Here is a 20,094-nt window from a genome sequence, read left to right on the forward strand (position 1 = left end):
ACAGAGGAGGAAATGTCCATGAGCCAGCAATTAAAAACTGATGTTATCAGTTCCCATTCCCTTAGGGAAAAAAGTTGAGGGAGGTGAAATATAGACCCCGACATTATGGAATCCAGAGCCAAGAAACATAGCTGTGTATCTAATAGGGGTCTCTGAAAGAAGAGCCACCTTTGCAACAGTAAATATGGGTACAGTTCTCATTAAGATTTTAGAAAGGAAGACTTTTATAAAGCTAAAAAGTCCTTCCACACCAACTTTCATGAAAGAAACTTCCTCTGAAGAGAGGAAATGCCAGCTTGTTTAGAAAAAAATACCTTTCCTTCATGCACATAATCACACAGCCTTTTGAGCTACTATATTACAGGCCAGAGAGTTTGCAGTCAGATTAGGCTGGAAATTTAATCAGCTTCTAAGGCTGACTTACAGGCTTTCCTAGAACTTCTGAGGAAGGATTTGTCCGTAGGTAATCCCTAAAGCCAAACAGCTAGCAGCTGCATTGAATAATGGGATTCACATCCACAGCAGTTATCATGGGACTTGTATGAACCTCAAAGTAGGGAGCTTTTGTTTATTTTGTGGTTAGGTTAAAATAGCATAAATATTTTTTCTATACACCATTACCTAAGCTCAAGAATAAACTTGGAGGAAAAGATTTTGCTGACTATGGATTTTTGTGTGCTCCTGCTGAAATCACTCCACCAGCCTGCAAATATAGTTAGGATTGCAGCCTGATTTCTAGAGCAGCGGTTCTCAAACTGGGGTCGGGACCCAAAGTAGGTGGGGCCCCATTTTAATGCGGTTGCCAGGGCTGGCTCAGACTTGTTGGGGCTTGGGATGGGACTGGGGCCAAAGCCCGAGCCCCACTGTCCAGGACCAAAGCCAAAGCCCAAAGGCTTCAGTCCTGGGTGGTGGGACTCAGGTTACAGGCCCCCTGCCTGGGCCTGAAGCCCCTGGGCTTCGGCTTTGGCCCCTGCACCCGGGATGGTGGGGCTCAGGCTTTGGACCTGCCACCCGGGGCAGCTGGGCTTAGGCTTTGGTCCCCCACCTGGGGGCATGTAATAATTTTTGTTGACAGAAGGGGGTCACAGTGCAATGGAGTTTGAGAACCCACTGTTCTAGAGAAGAATATTTCCTTTCTTGATGCCGGCATCCAACTTTCCTGCCAGAGGGATCAGATAGGGAGGGTGTTGCCATCTGCAGGATAGAAGGACTTCTAGAAACATATCAGTATAGTTGAACCCAGCACAGGAGAGATATTATAATGATATGTCTGTAAAAAAATTGTATCAATTTATCAAAACTTTAGATATGGGGGATTCCTCATCAGGAACACCTGTGACCTCTGATAAACATAATCCTGATCAGATATAGCTAGACAAGTTCTGTATCTCTCAGCATCTAGAAAGATCCCCTGATGCCCCTAACTTTCTCAGCTTTAAGATAAGCCTGTAAATCCGTAGAAAATAAATAATCAGATTATTGATGCCATCCATTTAACCTTCCTCAAAGAGTCATTGTTTGAGGATTTGTATTTATTGCTCTCACTGGGTTCTTAGGAGGAAGAGGAAAACCTTTTAAAGTTTCTTTTAAAGGCGTCTGGGTTTGTTTGGGGGTAGATGTCTTAGTCTTAGGAGAAACTGAGGGGTGACTATTTTTACTTACTTTTCACCTTTGCCCCTATTGGTGGGGAGGAATAAATGTTGTCAGGGAAGAACCACTCAGAAGAATACGAATGGGACTTGGTTTAGTGAGATTTGACAAGGAACAGGGGGATGTTCCATCAAGAGGTCATAAATGTTTTAAAGTGTGGTTCTACTCTAAGCAGTGGCTGGAAAATGACACTGTGGGGCTAGATGCTTATTGTCCTTCACTGATTTCAGATAAAATCTTAATTTTAATTAATTAAATTTAATTTAATTCTTTATCTTAATTAAAAATATGCATTTAAAAAATGTTAGACCTTCAAGCTCTCATGAGATCTGAAAGTCAAGCTTTTTTTTCTTTTCTGCTCACTCATCATCATCAATTACCCTGACCCAGAATGATGTGAGCAGCCGGGAGATGGCGCAGCCTGAGGAGGTAGGGCCATAAACTGGCGTTTCTCCTGCTGCTGCTGCCCCCCGCACATGTAGCTAGGGTCTCAGACAGGACAGCACTCAGGCAGCAAGCCTTTCGCACTGCCTGTGCCCAGCAGCTGCACTGATGCTTCGAGGGTGCGCTTTTTTCTTTTTTTGGTTTTTGGTTTTTTTTCTGCTAAATCCAGATAGAGCATGCATGGGAATGACGGTTGTCAGCGAGGAGGTCGGATAGGATGATCAGAATGGTCCCTCTGACTTAGGATCTATGAATCTATTGAAAGAGATTCCAGAACTCCTTAACAACAGGTTGCGTATGCTAGCTGGGGCATCGTTGGTGGGATGGTCTTGGGAAATCACTGTGGGTTTTGATTTGTCAGGGAAGCAGGGGTCAGAAAGGGAAGAATTCTGAACTAGTATTTTTACTTTTTAGAAGTCAGATGGTAAGAGGTAGCTGGTTTATGGGGGTAGGTTCAAACATTGCATGATGCAAATTATAACCCTTAATGTAACAAGGAACATACATTTTTTAAAAAGATTTATACCATTAGATCATTCAACAAAGTATATCATTCACTTTATAGATTAAAAAGGAAAAGGTATGTAAAATGTATGCCAAATCTAAGTTGAGATTTCAAATTATAATAGAAAATCAATGAAGTTCCTTTAGCAACTATCTCCTTGCTTTCAGGGATTACAAGAATGTTGATATATCTGAGCATTGGGTAACTTCACTACAATGCAGTAAATAATACAAATAATACACAAAAGAACTTCACTTTGTTTTATAACCAAAGATGTGAATACTGTTGCAGATTACAAATATATATACGGCATGATGTGTAAACTGAGTGTTTTGAGGAAACCAACAAAAGGCTTCCCTTGTTTTATCATTTCCCTTCATCAGTGCCCTGATTCTAGGCTGCGGCTGAGCTCAGGTTTTGGGAGCCTCGAAGTACAAAGGTGGCTGTACTACTTTTGCATCCCAGATTAGGCTACAGCAGGGGCCACTCTAAATATTGCTAAGCTGCAATGACTCCCCACAGAGCCACCTACTGCTACAGTGTGCCTGAAGTGCATAGCTCCATACCACTATGACAGGGGCTGTATAAGAAAGGGAGCCAGTTCTGCTGGCTATATGCTCTAGGGATCTCCTATAAGACTGGAAGCTTTCCATAGAGCCAGCATAAGGGTCACAGCACAGGGCAGAATCTAGCCCTTTGTGTCTGTAATTCAACCATTTATAAAGACTGATTAAATAGGGATGGAAATCATGCTACAAAGACAATTTTGGATCTCCTACAAAGCTCCTATCAAGCCAAATAAGGATTAAACTGATAGAAGCATCTTTAATTAATCCTCTAATAAGAAGTCACTCAAGTCCCAAGTAACGGCCAGCTTTGGACTGGCAAAAGCCCTGTGACACACGACGATCCATCTTCCTTTCATTCACACACTTGTTTTGTTATGGATGCTTTGATTAGAAGAATAGATAATTTAACTATAAATCACAAAGACACCTCTCCAGAAGTACAATAATTGACGGAGGAAAGCAGCACAGCCAGGAACACTTGGGAGTCTCAACATGGGGGGGAGGGGAAGGGCGGGGGAGAGGAGGCTGGAGGCACGACCGGGGAGCAGATACTGTGGTTGAGTGTTATGGGGGAAATGTGAGGAGTCAAAGGCAAGATGATGATCTCCTTTATCAAGCTATAAAAAAAAAATTGGTTTCTATTCAGTGGTTGGGTGAAGCTTTTGGCTGGGTCCCCTGCCTTGTTCCCCTGCTTCATTTCTCCAGTGTTCATAAATATAAAATCTGCTTCAAAGGAGAGCCAATGAAAAAGCCACTTATATGTTGAATGGTACCTTATGCACAGAAACACAGGAGGAAAAGAACTATTAGTAACATAGTCGAAAGTAGAGGCTTCATCCTAGACAAATAAAACAAGCAAATAAAGTCCTACAAAGATATGCAGGTAGGCATTTAAAAGCCATGTAAGATAATGCTATCCTTTTAGAAGGCAATGTTGGATGACAGTGTATTGTGTACAATACAGAAATGAATATTGAGTCTACAGAGTTATTCAAATCTGGAAAGAGTACAGAACTTGACAAATTAGGTCAAGGGGCACGAAAAAGATTTCCTGATGAAGCAAGGCTCATTGTATTTAAAGATATGTTTTGAGAAAAGGTGATGGCACAGAAAGTGTTGTTATAGCTTTTAAGAACCTTTGGCATGAAACAATGATGAAACAGGAAATATTTCAGGAGGAGGGCTTTCAGAAAGCTGAGTGAATACTGCAAAACAGTATTGCAAACATTTGCTGGAAAAAATACTAGATGTATTTCAGTGGTAATTCATAACCCTTTCATTAGTTCTCACAAATATTCATACAAAACTTTCATGTGCAAGAACGTTCGTAGAAAACAAAAGTCTTACAAATACCTGTGCAAATATATAGTTGCAAAGTTTTGTGACAGAAGTATTTGCATGGTCATCTAGAAACTGACTTAAACAGCTCCAGTGACTTATTCAAGTCCTTCCCCTATATACAAAGTTTCAGACATCCAATCATGGAACAGAAACAATAGCCCTGGGACTCAGATGCCCAGTCACACAGCATAAATAATGAATTATGGATGGTGAATAGGAGTTGCTTATAATTTGTGAGCAATCCCATAGACTGAAAGATGTTTACATAAAACATTAGTCAATAAGCTTGAAAAAGAAGTTCATACAAGTTTAAGTCTGTTGATATAAGTAAATCTGCAAACTGACAAAGAACTAATTTACTCAAACAACACTATTTGCTACAAATAGTTTACATAGATCTAGATATCAAATGTATATGGAGGAGTCATGCAATCATAGAATCATAGAATATTAGGGGTGGAAGAGACCTCAGGAGGTCATCTAGTCCAATCCCCTGCCCAAAGCGGACCAACACCAACTAAATCATCCCAGCCTTTGTCAAGCCTGGCTTAAAAACCTCTAAGGATGGAGATTCACCACTCCATAGGTAACCCCATTCCAGTGCTTCACCACCTCTAGTGAAATAGTGTTTCCTATATCCAACTAGACCTTCCCACCCACCGTAATTGAGACCGTTGCTTCTGTTCGATCATCTGCCATCACTGAGAGCAGCCTAGCTCATCCTCCTTGGAACCCCCCTTCAGGTAGTTGAAGGCTGCTATCAATTCCCCCCCTCCTCTTCTCTTTTGCAGACTAAATTACGAGGAGAGGCTGAGGGAACTGGAGTTAGTATGTGCCCCAGTCCCCTAATCATTTCGTCCTCACTGGACTGTCTCCAATTTGTCACATCCCTTCTGTAGTGGGAGGGACCCAAAACTGGACGCAATACTCCAGGTGTGGCCTCACCAGTGCCTGGAGTGGAGGGGAATAATCACATCCCTCGATCTGCTGGCAATGCTCCTACTAATACAGCCCAATATGTGGTTGGCCTTATTGGCAACAAGGGCACACTGCTGAACTCATACAGCTTTCATCCACTGTAATCCCCAGGTCCTTCTGCAGAACTGCTGCTTAGCAGTCGGTCCCAGCCTGTAGCGGAGCACAGGATTCCCTTACTTCCTAAGTGCGGACTCTGCACTTGTCTTGGTTGAACCTCATCAGATTTCTTTTGGGCTCAATCCTTCAATTTGTCTAGGCCACTCTGGACCCATCCCTACCCTCAGTGTATCTACCTCACAGAGCTTAGTGTCATCTGCGAACTTGCTGAGGTGAAATTCATTCCACCATTAATAAAGATGGTGAACAAAATGGCCCCAGGACGACCCCGGGGCACTCTGCATGATACTGGCTGCAATAGACATCAAACCGTTGATCACTTCCCGTTCAGCCCATCATTATAGCAGCTTTATATCCACTATAGGACATTCACAATCCATACTTCTTTAACTTGCTGGCAAGAATACTGGGGAGACAGTATCAAAAGCTTTGCTGAAGTCAAGATATATCACATCCACCGCTTTCCCGATATCCACAGAGCCAGTTATCTCATCATAGAAGGCAATCAGGGTGGTCAGGCATGACTTGCCCTTGGTGAATCCATGGACTGTTCCTGATCACTTCCTACTCCAACGTGCTTCAAAATGCATTCTTGAGGTCCATGCCCATGATTTTGGCCAGGGACTGAAGTGAGGCTCACCAGTCTGAAGTTCTCTGGGTTCTTATTTCTACCTTTTTAATAGGGCACTATATTTCCCTTTTCCAATGTCCGGGACCCCCCCCGATTGCGACAAGATTTTCAAAGATAATGGCCAGTGGCTCTGTAATCAAATCCACCCAACTTCTCAGACCCTTGGGATGCATTAGATCGGACCCATAGACTTGGTTTATGTCCAGCTTTTCTAAATGGTCCTAACCTGTTCTTTCACCATGAGGGCTGCTCACCTCCCTATACCAGAGGTGTTGTCCAGTGCAGCAGTCTGGGACACTGATTTGTCTGTGAAGACGAGGCAAAAAAAGCATTGAGTACTTCAGCTTTTTCCACATCATGTGTCACTAGGTGCCTCCCCATTAGTAAGGGTCCCACATTTCCCTGACCTTCTTCTTATTGCTAACATACCTGTAGAAACCCCTTCTTACCCTTCGCATCCCTTGCTAGCTGCAACTCCAATCGTGCCTTGGCCTTCCTGATTACACCCCTGCATGCTCGAGCATATCTTTATACTTTTCCCTAGTCATCTGTCCAAATTTCCACTTTTATATGCTTCCTTTCTGAGTTTAAGCTCACTGAAGATTTTATGTTAAGCCAAGCTGGTGGCTTGCCATATTTGCTATTTTTCTGCACATTTGCTATTCTTTCTGATTTAAGAAAAAGGTTTAACATTGGTTATGGATGTAGCTGTGCAGTTTTTAATTACATTTTCATGTAATTTAGGCCACATGTTAGGGGTCTAAATGACAACAATAGTAAGTAACAGAATGCTCAAGAAGCAGGCTGAACTTTCATTGGAGCAAATAAATTCAAATGGCAGTCGTTACAAAGAAAACACTGTGAGAACTGGTTCATTTAAATACTGTATCAACAATTCTAAGCATGGGAGAACAGAGGCAAATCCTGAATACAAGTGAAGTAAACTGAGGTATTTAACTGGCCCAAATATCTAAGCTGTGAAACAGGTCATACTAACTAATTCCATAGCAATTTCTCTTTCTGATTATAAAACAAAAAGTGTCTCAGATCACTAATTCTCTGAGTCTTGGCTCAGAAGCCAAGACAACTGTACAGTATTTTGCTTATCAAACTTCACTCCTCTAATTAGATCAGCATTGCAGACAGGAACTTTGAAAGTTAGTCCTTCTTACTTAAACCTCATAACTAACAATATAAGAGAATGAATTCTTCTTCTTCCAGGGCAATGAATGGCAAAACTCCCACTGATTTTCATGAGAGCAGGATTGAGCCCAAAGCTTTTCACTGATATAATTACTACACAAACAGAGAAGTTCCAAACTATACTTTCCCACAGAGTCATGGAAAAAAACAACTATATGATTAGTAACAAGCTTCAACATGGCATTATATTAATAATACATTGCACTACACTACTAAACATGACTGAAATTAAGCAACACCATGTTTACTTCATTTATGAATGACACTTCTGCAGTTTAACATCAAAACAATGTTGCAATAGGGTAATTTCTTATTTAAAATTAAATAGCATTGTTATTCTTTTACACACCGCAATTATAGCGGCATATCAGTGCCGCTATAATGAAGGAAGCATCAGTAATCCCATTATAAATACTTATTTTTCCTTATTTTCAGGGGGGGACATAAATTGAACCATAACTACATTCCTCCAGGCTAAGAGTTAACATTATAGGTCTCAGGCTGAAAAGATACTTTGTTTTTCATTTATAAACGTTGATAAGCAGTATACTACAAAAGTGGTCAGATATCATACCAATAATTTAAAAGAACATCAAAAAAATTAAAAGAATATATAAAGTTTGGAGAATGAGGGATGTATCTGTATTATTTATATAAATATCATGGTACCTCAGTTACCTCTGTGTATCATCCTGCCTGGCTCCACAGAATTAAATCAAAGGATGCTGTTAGGGGGAAATCATGGGAAATGAAACTATGGCAAAAATAATGTACAGTCCAGAGAACACACCTTGGGGAAACAATGAGGAAGCTATCAATTGGGAAATACCCCCGGGCCAGATTCCAACTAGGCTGGCAAAGTTTACTCTTTCCCGGCCATACCTAGGATCGTAGGGGATGCTAAAACTTTAAAGATGCTGGCTTAGGAAGAAGGAGTAGAGTCAGTTATCAGCAGCTGCCTCGGGGTTGGGGGGAGAAGACTCTGACAGAGCACACTAAGAAAGCAACACAGAAACTGCGGCAAACCGGTTCTCTCTCTCAACCTACAGATGGAGATAGCCAGGCAGAAGGGAACTTACAAAAGCTTGCAAGGAAAGATTACGGTATAGGTAAAGACCTATGCATATAAATTTTTGTGTTATCCTTTGTTGTGTGAAATGTACATTTGGCTAATAAACAATGCTTTTTTGAATAAAATATTTTTGAGTCACTTTAATCAGCAGCTGTTTCGGGCACCCAAAGGAAAACAGTTTACAGATGCCAAACACAGTTGGATCTTTTGGGTTAACATGGTTAGTGAACAGGAGACTGAAGCCCAGAAATCAAGTCTAAGAGCGGTAGGACCATAGTTTCACCCAGAGAGGGGTGAAGGTAGCTAAACCTCTCCCCAAAGGGTGCAAGTTGAGAGAGATTAAAGGGGTCTAAAGTGCATCTCGCCCTGTAACCGTGACAACATGCCTGACAGAAGATACTATTTTAATATATTAAAAATTAATCGTATCAACAGTTTAAGCTATATTGGAGCAAACAGTATTTGTTTTGGATGCATTTTCTCATTAATATAACTTAAAAACCCAACCTTATTTGAAGTCAACGGAACTATTTATGTTCTTAAAGTTAAGAACGTGTAAGTACTTTGCTGAATCTAGGCCTTAGGTATATGGAGGCAAAAGGGGAGGGCCTGAACCTAAGGCCAATGGTAGCAGCAGGAATTCAGCAGATGCTCAGCACCTTTCAGGATTTGATCCTAATCAGTTGTGTAAATTAATACTTATCATCAGTAAGATGAAATCCAGATTAAGGGCCTTACATGAATAGTCCCATTTAAGTCAATGTAATTATTTGGGAGAGAAGACAAAATGTATTTGTTGCATGGCTTTGAAATCAAGATGAAACGGTTGTTGCTGAGACTATTCTCAGTGATGAAATATTGTGATTGGTCCAGAAAAAACAAGGGACAAGAAAGGCAGGAAGAGGAGAGTTTGGATTATGGATAGTTTGTCATACTGACACTGTGAGCTAGAAACAAATGATCATTTCTGCTTTGAGATTTGTTTCTTAGCAAGCTTTCAGTAAAGTCCTAAGGATGGACATGTATAAAATTAAGTCACTGCATATAATTTTAACGTTTCTACGGTCAACTTTTTATAGAAAATTTAATTTAGTTTAATAAACCCCTTCCTCATACATTGTTAGAGACCACTGTCTAATGCTCAGTTGTGCTTATCATCAGATTCAGCACAGAGGAATATCTATCTTGGGAGACTGTTTCTGTTGTGTGGAATAGATTTGTTGGTGAGTAGAGAGATTTCAAATAGTTAGTTATGCACGTAAACAAGGTAAACGTAGGAACTATACATTAACAAGATTGCTAGGATGTGTTCCAAAAATGACAACTGGCCAAACTGAACGTGCTTATTTTAAGTAGGGATTGATGAATCTCAGAAGTGCAGAGTTTGGACTGAATTTGGATAAGTATCCAAAAGTTCAGATTCTTATCCAAACAATCTGAAACTCTTGAATTTAAACAATTAAGATGGAAGTTTTGCAAGAATAAATATTTTCATGAGATTATGAGCATGGTGTCTTCTGCATGGAAACTTGAAGGAAACATTAATCCAAACATATTCAGAACACAGAAAAGATTGTCCGAGTATGATTCTAAAAAAATTTAAGTGATGGTACTAGGGATGAATTGTTACATTTTCTCTTTCCCCCTCCCCTTTGCATATCTCTCCTTTTGGGCATTTTCACTGATCAGGTTATTAAAGTAAATCATAATATTCTTGGACATACCTCCAGGCCTTTCATGTTCTCCATCTGTATGTAAAAGCATTGAAATAGGCATTCCTACATTCTTAGATCGTCCAGCTACAACAACATTTTTTCCAAATGTTTGTATTCCTTACAGGGAAAAACAAAATAAAAAATAATTCAGCTAGTCTAAAAGACCCAAAAAACCTCACCACGTGAACTTGACATGTCAGCCATCTGAAACAGTAAAGGAACAATTTTATCACCTATTCAAATTTCCTCTCAAAGTTAAATTTAGTATATGTACAGTTGATCTACACCATCATTTTACTATTTTAGAAACATATTTTTTCCCCTATTTTAGTTTTAAAAGAGGTGTTTTCATAATAGGGAATTTTTGCCCTCAATTTTATATTTTTCTGCAGAACTCATCCAACTTATCACTTAAATTATTTCTTTATTGAAAACTGAGGTTCAGACAAACTCTAGTACAGGTACTTGCATATGATATTACAAAAATATGCAAAATATATTGGTGACCATAAAATTACATCATGAAAGATCAACACATTGTTTTGACTATTCTCTCTGTGCTCAATTTATTGTACTGTAATGTATTGTTTATTCTACCGACTTTAAATATCTTATTCTATCTGCAGAATACTGCTCAATCCATTTTACTAGTCTTTAAATATTCTTTTAATCCTTTCTTCTCCATTCAGACCAGTACAGTAACATACAAATATAATATGAAGAAGTACATGTTTGCTGCCGAGTTTTGAAATGCCAAACCAACTTTTGACAGCAGTAATCTCTTCTGCAGTATAGAGAGAACACTTATTTCATTTCAATGTATTCAACTAGTTAAATTCAATGACAAGTTCACTGAAAGTTAAGACATCAATTGGGAGTTGAAAAAGAAGGAAAACTTCTTTTCCTCTTCTGATCTATGAATAAAAACTTGGTGAAAGCGTATGGGATCTACTAGTTCAAAAATCTGGAAGCACATGGTGACCAGAAATAATCTGTTCAATTCACTAACTTCAGATAATATTTACTTTGTTTAATACATCAGTTAGTTTATCACACGTTTGAAAAACTTTATTTTACATTTAAAACTTTCTTCTTATGCACCCAGCACATTTAAGGTAACTTTATTTAAAAAAAAAAAATTCTGTTTTTGTTCATTTTTAATTTAAGTTGAATTTCCATCCAAAAAGAATTTGGCACAAATCACAAAAATCACAAAAAGTTAATCTAATAAAGGCATAATCCTTAATTTTTAATATAATAAAATATGTAAAATTTAAGAATTTCAATAAATAGAAATTAAGTTCAACTAATCGCTTAAATAAATGTATAAGTACATCTTCCTGGTTAGCAAAAAGCACCACCAAATTTATGAAAGGCTATATTTAGTAGCAATTCAACATGTTTTAAAGTATCAGAGGGGTAGCCGTGTTTGCTGCTTTTACAGATCCCCTGTGGCAGTTTATAGACTAACAGACATATTGGAGCATAAGCTTTCGTGGGTGAATACCCACTTTGTTGGCTGCATGTATTCACCCACGAAAGCTTATGCTCCAATATGTTTCTTAGTCTATAAACTGCCACAGGACTCTTTGCCATGTTTTAAAGTTTACCAACGAATGAGAATCAGACTTTTGTTAGGAAATAACTAAAAAGAACAAATGCAAAACATAATTCAAATAGTTTATTTAAATCAAGCTTTCCTACTTGCTGATTAAAATTGATTATTTAAATCACTTCGATTTAAATTAATCCATTCTGCTTGTATTCTATCATGTAAATTTCCTTGTATATGCCTTCTTGCCAGCATTAATTTTTCTTCTCCAGAACATTTCAATAGACATTTAGTTTCCTACCTGTTCTTTTTATAATTTCCCAAACAGCAGCAGCTGTGGCAGGTATTACAGAAGGTTGATCAAGACACAGTCGTCCAATGTTGATAATATGGAATCCATCCACATCCTTTTCAGGCGCAACAATATTGCAGACTGTTCGTTCATCTATATGATCTGGAAAATTGTTATTTAAAAATTATTATATTATTATTATATTATTATATTTTTTCTCAGCTGTCAACAGAAGTGAGCGCTCCCAGCCCAGTTATTTTATTTTTAGGAAAACCACATGTATTTTATTCAGTTCAACAGTCTGTCAGGTCACCATTATTATTCACCACGAGTAAACTGCCAATCTGATCTGAGGGAAAAATCCTTCCTAACTCAGCATATGGCAATAAGTAGTTTAACTGAGATCGATTTCAAACAGATTTAGTTAAACTATCACAACTTTTGTAACATAGACAAGCCCAGATACCTCATGAGTTAAAATTTAAATCTGTTGTTAAAATATAGCTGTTCATGTTCTGTGTGAAAATAATGTAGTGGTCTCAGTCCAGGTTCCAGTGGATTGATGTCTGTATCACTCAGAAACCACCACCATAAATGACAGTCTAAACAGAGTAGCCAAGGACCAAATGAGAAAGGAGGGTTAATTACCCTCTTGCTCTTAGGCTATGTACACTACAGCTTATGTTGGCAGATGTTGCTCAGGTGTATGAAGAAAACACCTCCCTGAGCAGCATAAGTTAAATTGACATAAGCGCTGGTGTGGACAGTGCTATGCCAGCAGGAGACACGATCCTGCTGACACAGCTACCATCGCTCATTGGGGATGGTTTAATTATGTCAATAGGAGAGCACAGAGCAGCATCGGTGCAGCGGTGCTGCTGTAAGCTGCCTAGTGTAGACATAGCCTTAGAGGTGGCCCCTCTAGATCAGTGCAGAGGCCTAAAGGCAGGGCTCTGCAAGAAAGAGGGGAGTTTACAAAGCCGATAAAGTGAGCTGTAGCTCACGAAAGATTATGCTGAAATAAATTTGTTAGTCTCTAAGGTGCCACAAGTACTCCTTTTCTTTTTGCGAATACAGACTCACACGGCTGCTACCCTAAAAAGCCACTACTATAACTGTTCTGCATATATAGAGAGGACTTCAATCCCCAGGCTTTGATGTGGCACCTTTCACCAGTTCTAAATTCACAAGAAATACTTAATGAACAGCTCTCACCTCCGGCCTTGAACCTGTTAATATCACTGCTGCTTTTCAGACAAAAACAATGACTCTAGAGCTAAAAGTCAGCACACTCCAATCTATTCCCAGAGTTGATCATTATTCAGTAAATCAGACTTTGTCCTTCTTTCTTATGTTATACTGCCATCATGTGGCTAATTCATTTCACTGATTGAAAAACTGCTGAAATTAATAATAGATAACAAGAAAGTTTTGCGCTTAAAAAAAAAAAAACAAAAACTTTCCAGCCACAGATCTCAAAACAGCTTAGGGTATGTCTACACTATGAAATTAGGTCGATTTTATAGAAGTCGATTTTCAGAAGAGATTTTATGCAGTCAATTGGTGCGTCCCCACTAAGCGCAGTAAGTCGGCGGAATGCGTCCACAGTGCCATGGCTAGTGTCGACCTTTGGAGCAGTGCACCGTGGGTCGCTATCTCACAGTTCCTGCAGTCTCCGCTGCCCATTGGAATTCTGGGTTGAGCTCCCTATGCCTGATGGGGCAAAAACATTGTCGCAGGTGGTTTTCGGTACATGTTAGTCGCCCCCTCCCTCTGTGAAAGCAACGACAGACAATCATTTTGCGGCTTTTTTTCTGGATTAACCATGCAGACGCCATAGCACTGCAAACGGGAGCCCACTCAGCTCACCATCACCACTGCTGTTGCGGGCAAGTCTACTGTGGGGACTACTGTGATCCAAGTAGCCAATGCAATCATTGACATTCTGTTATCACGTGTAGTGACTCTGGGAAATGTGCAGGCCTTTTTAGATTTTTGGTGCATATTCCTGTCCTTTGTCGCTGGTGAAGAAGTCTTGCAGCCGTACATTCCACATGTAATAGCTCCAGGGCTCTTGATCTTTTGCCTTCGGCCACACAGCAGCAGGTGCCTTCGCATCAATGGTGAACGGCTCCACGCTTCTGCTGCAACTCTGCTATCCTTATCTCCTTCGAGCTGGAGGCTTCTGCCTCAGGCTGCTTTCCCAGCTGGCAGCACCATGTGGTTGCACCTACCCCAGCTACCCCTTGTTCCCAGGGCTCATGAAGCCTGGACAGTAGTAAGGAGAAGTTCAACTATAGGTTGAGCAAGTGCAGAATGGTGGTAGAATGTGCCTTTGGACGTTTAAAAGCTCGCTGGCACTGTTGGTCAGACCTCAGTGCAACCAACATTCTCATTGTTATGCTGCTTGCTGTGTGTTCCATAATATCTGTGAGAGTAAGGGGGAGATGTTTATGGCGGGGGGGGGAGGTTGAGGGAAATCGCCTGGTGGCCGATTTTGAGCAACCAGACACTGATTAGAAGAGCACAGCAAGGCATGCTGCGCATCACAGACTTTGAAAACCAGTTCAAGAGGCCAGGCTACGGTGTGACAGTTGTGTGCGTTTCTCCTTGATGCAAACCTGCCCCCTTTGTTGATTTTAATTCCCTGTAAGGCAAGCACCCTCCCCCTTCGAAATAAAGTAACTATTGTTTTGAAACCATGCATTCTTTCTTTATTAATTTTAAAAAATTGAGATAACCGACAAGGTAGAGGTGGGTGGTTTAGGGTACATGTCGTCAGTGACCTCTCCCTCCGTCCATGAAAGCAACGGCAGACAATCATTTCTCACCATTTCCTGGATTGCCCATGCATATGCCACTGCACAGCAAGCGGGAGCCGCTCTGATCACTGCCAGCAGTTGTGAGCATTATAATCACCTCACATTTGCCCTTGGAGATTTGGCATATATATATATATATATATAATATTAATATATATTACGTCTTTTGGAACAGAGTTCTGATAGCTGGATTTGTCCCCATACAGCGATCAGATCCAGTTATCCGTCTGGTCCATGCTGGAGATCTTTTACAATTTGGGACTGCAGGTCACCTGTGCTGATGAGCTCGCCACGCTGGCCAAACAGGAAATGAAATTCAAAAGCTCCCAGGGCTTTTTGTGTACTTGACTAGTGCATCGGAGTTGAAAGTGCTGTAAAGAGTGGTCACATGGAGCACTCAGGGATAGCTCCTGGAGGCCAATACCATTGAATTGCTTCCACACTACCCCAAATTTGACCACAGGATGTCATTTAGCACTAATCCCTCATCAGGGAGGAGTAAAAAAATTGATTTTAAGAGCCCTTTAGGTCGAAAAATGGCTCATCGTGTGGACAGGTGCAGGGCTAAATCAACCTAACGCTGCTAAATTCGACCTAAACTCATAGTGTAGACCAGGGCTAAGAGATAGTAAACCTTAAACCCTTTGTGAAGTATAGATTATTTACTCCCATTTTACAGATGGGGAAAATAAGGCACAGAGAGGTGTCCACGGTCAAAGAGCAAGACTGGCAGCAAAGCTGGAAACTTGATTCTGACTCACAGTCCTGTACTTTTTTATATTATTATTATTATATTACAGTAGACCTTAGAAACCCAGTCAGGAGTCAGGGCCCAATTCTGTTAGGCACTGTACACATGTGTACCAAAAAGACAGTTCCTGCCTTAAGAGCTCACAATCCAAGTGCATGATGAGACAGCAAGTGGACACAACAGAGGAGAACACAAGGCAACAGATTATGATTAGCCAGTAAGCAGTAGTCACAGCACACCAACTGCCTAGCCATTGCTGAGTCTTTTATAGGCATCACAGAATGGGCTTTTAGGAGAGACTTAAAACAGGATAACAAAATCTTTGTGAATTTTTACACAAAGCTCATTCTAAGCATAAGAGATAACATGAGAGAAAGCGTGAAGCTGTTTGAAAGAAAATTGGACTAATGGGTGATAAAGGTTAGCATCACTGGCGGAACAGAGGTGAGGTTGATCACTTGATAGCATACAAGACGCGATAGGTAGGATTGAAATATGCCATAAAAATGCCTTAAAAGTGAAGACAAATCGTTTTGTTTATGCGGTAGAGAAGGGAGAACCAATGGAGGAATGCAAAAGGAAGTGACAAAGCAACAAGTCAAGAAAATTATCTTTGCAGTAGTGTTTTGAGTATATTTAATAGGTGGTGGGAAAGATGACTTTTATCAAGACTTGAAAGAAAGAGGTTGCAGTAATCAAGTTGGGAGATGCTGAGAGCTTCATGAGAGTTTTAGCTGTTGACAGAGAGGAGAAGCTGAATCTTAGGGTATGTCTACACTGTGAGCTAGCGGTGTGTTACCCACCTCATGTAGTATTCTTGCACTAGCTCTCTTCAAGCTAGCATGCTAAACCAGTAGAATAGCCTGGTAACATGGACAGTAGCAAGTGGGGCACAGGCTAGTGGGTTAGCCAAAAAGAGCTAGCACAGAAGTGTACAGAAGCTACGTATCTCACGCCTAGCCGTAGTGTAGACATCTTTAGAGACATTTCCAGAAAGAAGCGGCAAGATTTAAATGTGGCCTGGATGTGTGGATCTAGAAAGAGGGCAGAGTCAAAGAAGATGCCAGGATAAAGTGACAAGGAGGACCAGATGTTGTCCTTGGTGACAGAGAGATGTAGGGATGTAGAAGGGTAGTTGGGAGGGACATCTACACTGTGACATTACAGCCACAGAAGGTCTGTGTAGTAGCTCTATGCCGGCGGGAGAGAGCTCTCCTGTCAGCATAATTAAACCACCCTTAACGAGAGCAGTAGCTATGTCGGCAGAAGAGTGTCAGTCAGGGTGTGTTTTTTTCATACCCCTCATCGACAAAAGTTTTGTTGACAAAAGTACTAGTGTAGACATAGCCCTAAGAAGCTTGCTTTAACCATGATACCATATTTCCTCTGGGGAAAAAAAATAAATCTCTCGCTTCTATTCTAGCTACTATTTTATCAAATGATGTTTTTCTTTGGAAGTTAATTAGTTGGATATTGGTTTGTTTTCACATGGGGAAAAACATGCAGAAAATGCTGACCAAAGGCTATGATTAGCAGGTATGAAGGGGTCACCTTTAATGAAAAATTTTATGAGCAGAACAAGTAATCTAAAAACAGAACAAAACTTGCATATCCCATGAAAAAGATAAAGTTGGCCATGGTCAAGTACAAAACAGAAAGATGTTTGACTCAATGCAAACAAAATTTTCTGAGATGCTAATTAAGAAACAGCAAGCACTTTATTTAAAATGTTTGTGCTTCTTTGCCCTGATCTACACTATGGGGTTAGGTCGAATTTAGCCACGACGACCTAAAGGGCTCTTAAAATCAACTTCCGTACTCCTCCCTGGCGAAGGGAGTAGCACTAAAATCGACCTTGCTGGGTTGAATTTGGGGTAGTGTGGACGCAATTCGATGGTATTGGCCTCCAGGAGCTATCCCAGAGTGCTCCATTGTGACTGCTCTGGACAGCACTTAGAACGCCGATGCACTAGCCAGGTACACCGGAAAAGCCCCGGGAAATTTTGAATTTCATTTCCTGTTTGGTCAGCATGGTGAGCTCAGTAGCACAGTGATCATACAGTCCCCACAGAATCGCAAATGAGCTCCAGCATAGACCAAAAGAGAGCACTGGATCTGACTGCTGTATGGGGAGAAGAATCTGCGCAGGCCAAACTCCAGTCAAAAAGAAGAAATGCTAATATATATGCCAAAATCGCACAAGGCATGGTGGAGAGAGGCTTCAACGGGGACACCTGCAAGGGGGGAGTCTCAAACAACAGGGAGGAGGATTTAGTGGATGAGGAAGAGGAGAATGCGCAGCAGGCAAGTGGTGAATCCATTCTCCCCAGCAGCCAGGACCTTTTCATCACCTTGGAGCCAATACCCTCCCAAGGCGGGATCCCTGACCCTGAAGCCAGAGAAGTCACCTCTGGTGAGTACACATTTGTAACTACATTACAGGGGTTAAAAGCAATTGTGTTTAATGTTTGATTTGCCCTGAACAATTGGGTTGCATTCGCGGCCAGTAGAGCTACTGGAAAAGTCTGTTAACGTGTCTGGGGATGGAGCGGGAATCCTCCAGGGACATCTCCATGAAGCTCTCCTGGAGATACTCTGAAAGCCTTTGCAGAAGGTTTCTGGGGAGGACTGCCTTATTTCGTCCTCTACCGTAGGACACTTTACCATGCCAAGCCAGTAGCAAGTAGTCTGGAATCACTGCAGCACAAAGCATGGCAGCGAATGGTCCTGAGTTTTGGTCGCATTGAAGCAACACTCGGTCTATATCTTTCTGTGTTAGCCTCAGGAAAGTGATATCCTTCATGGTCACCTTGTTGAAATAGGGGGATTTTTGTAAGGGAACAGTAAAAGGACCCCATTCATGCTGGGCTGTTTGCGTATGGGTAAAAGGGATCATTCCGGAGAATAGCCATGCGGTGGAGGGGAGGGGTGAAGAGATCATCCCAGAGAATAGCCATATGGTGAGGTCAGGGGAGGTGTGTGCTGCACGTCCACCCGAAAACTGCAGCCCCTCCTGTTAAATGTGAAACCCAACCAGCATTGCTTGCTATGGGAAAGGAGGACGCTGCAGTTTGAAACCATTCCCACATGTTATGAAGGCATAAGAAGCCAACCCCGCATACTCTTTGGCTTACCATGGCTTCCTGGAAACCGAATTCTGTTGCCCAACCGTGTGTGATGTGTCACCATGCCAGCAGGTGCTCAATATAGAAGGCAAAATGCGACCTTGTACCTAAAGCACATGTGCTGTCTGCTGTGAATTGCTTGATTCACTGTGAAAAAGTCTCCTTTTTGTTCTCAGAAATATATCTTCTTAAATTTTACTCTCCCTTTTTCTTCCCCCACAGGTGCAAATGTTTCTATTATTTCTCCCCCCATCATCTCCATCCCTGAGGTTATTGCAGATTAGAAGGTGAAAAAAAAAAGCACTCATGATGACATGTTTTCCAAGCTCATGCAGTCCTCCCACACTGATAGAGCACAGCTTAATGCATGGAGGCATTCAGTAGCAGAGGCCAGGAAAGCATTACGTGACCACGATGAGCAGAGGCAGGAGGCAATGCTGAGGTTAATAGGGGAGCAAAGGGACATGATGAGGCATCTGGTGGAGCTCCACGAAAGCCAACAAGAGCACAGAACCCCACTACATCCATAGTATAACAGCCTGCCCTCCTCCCTAAGTTCCATATCCTTCTCACCCAGATGCCCAAAAACGCGGTGGGGGAGGCTCCAGGCACCCAGCCACTCCATTCCAGAGGATGGCCCAAGCCACAGAAGACCGTCATTCAAACAGTTTTGATTTGTAGTGTGGCTACAATAAGCAATGTGGCCTTATACTTCCCTCCTCCCCCACTCCACCCCACCCCACCCGGGCTAACTTGTCAGTTATTTCACTTTTTTTTTTAATTAATAAAGAAAGAACGCATGGTTTCAAAACTATAGTTACTTTATTTCCTTTACCAGCTGTGATCAAAGCGGGAAGGGTGGTTGGCTTACAGGGATTTAAAATCAACAAAGGGGGTGGGTTTGCAGCAAGGAGAAACACACAACTGTCACATCATAGCCTGGCCAGTCATGAAACTGGTTTTCAAAGCCTCTCTGATGTGCAGCGTGCCTAGCTGTGCTCTTCTAATCCCCCTGGTGTTTGGTGCTCAAAATCAGCCCCCAGGCGATTTGCCTCAACCTCCTACCCCACCATAAACGTCTCCCCCATACTCTCACAGATATTATGGAGCACACAGCAAGCAGCAATAACAATTGGAATGTTGGTTGTGCTGAGGTCTAACCTAGCAAGCAAACTGCGCCAGTGATCCTTTAAACATTCAGAGGCACATTCCACCACCATTCTGCTCTTGCTCAGCCTATTGTTGAACCGGTTCTTACTGCTGTCCAGGCAGCCGGTGTATGGCTTCATGAGCGATGGGAACAAGGGGTAGGCTGGGTCCTCAAGGA

General features: G+C 41.3%; 1 protein-coding gene across 1 annotated transcript in view; it reads right to left on the reverse strand.

Moving 5' to 3' along the window:
• The window catches only part of MTHFD2L (methylenetetrahydrofolate dehydrogenase (NADP+ dependent) 2 like), a 66,398-nt gene that overhangs the window by 16,637 nt on the left and 29,667 nt on the right, over window positions 1-20,094 (reverse strand). Inside the window, 2 exon segments of the mRNA XM_038400257.2 lie at window positions 10,235-10,342; window positions 12,079-12,231. Coding sequence (XP_038256185.1) covers window positions 10,235-10,342; window positions 12,079-12,231 — 261 coding nt within the window.

This window comes from Dermochelys coriacea, chromosome 4, assembly GCF_009764565.3.
Source record: "Dermochelys coriacea isolate rDerCor1 chromosome 4, rDerCor1.pri.v4, whole genome shotgun sequence".
Lineage (NCBI taxonomy): Eukaryota > Metazoa > Chordata > Testudines > Dermochelyidae > Dermochelys > Dermochelys coriacea.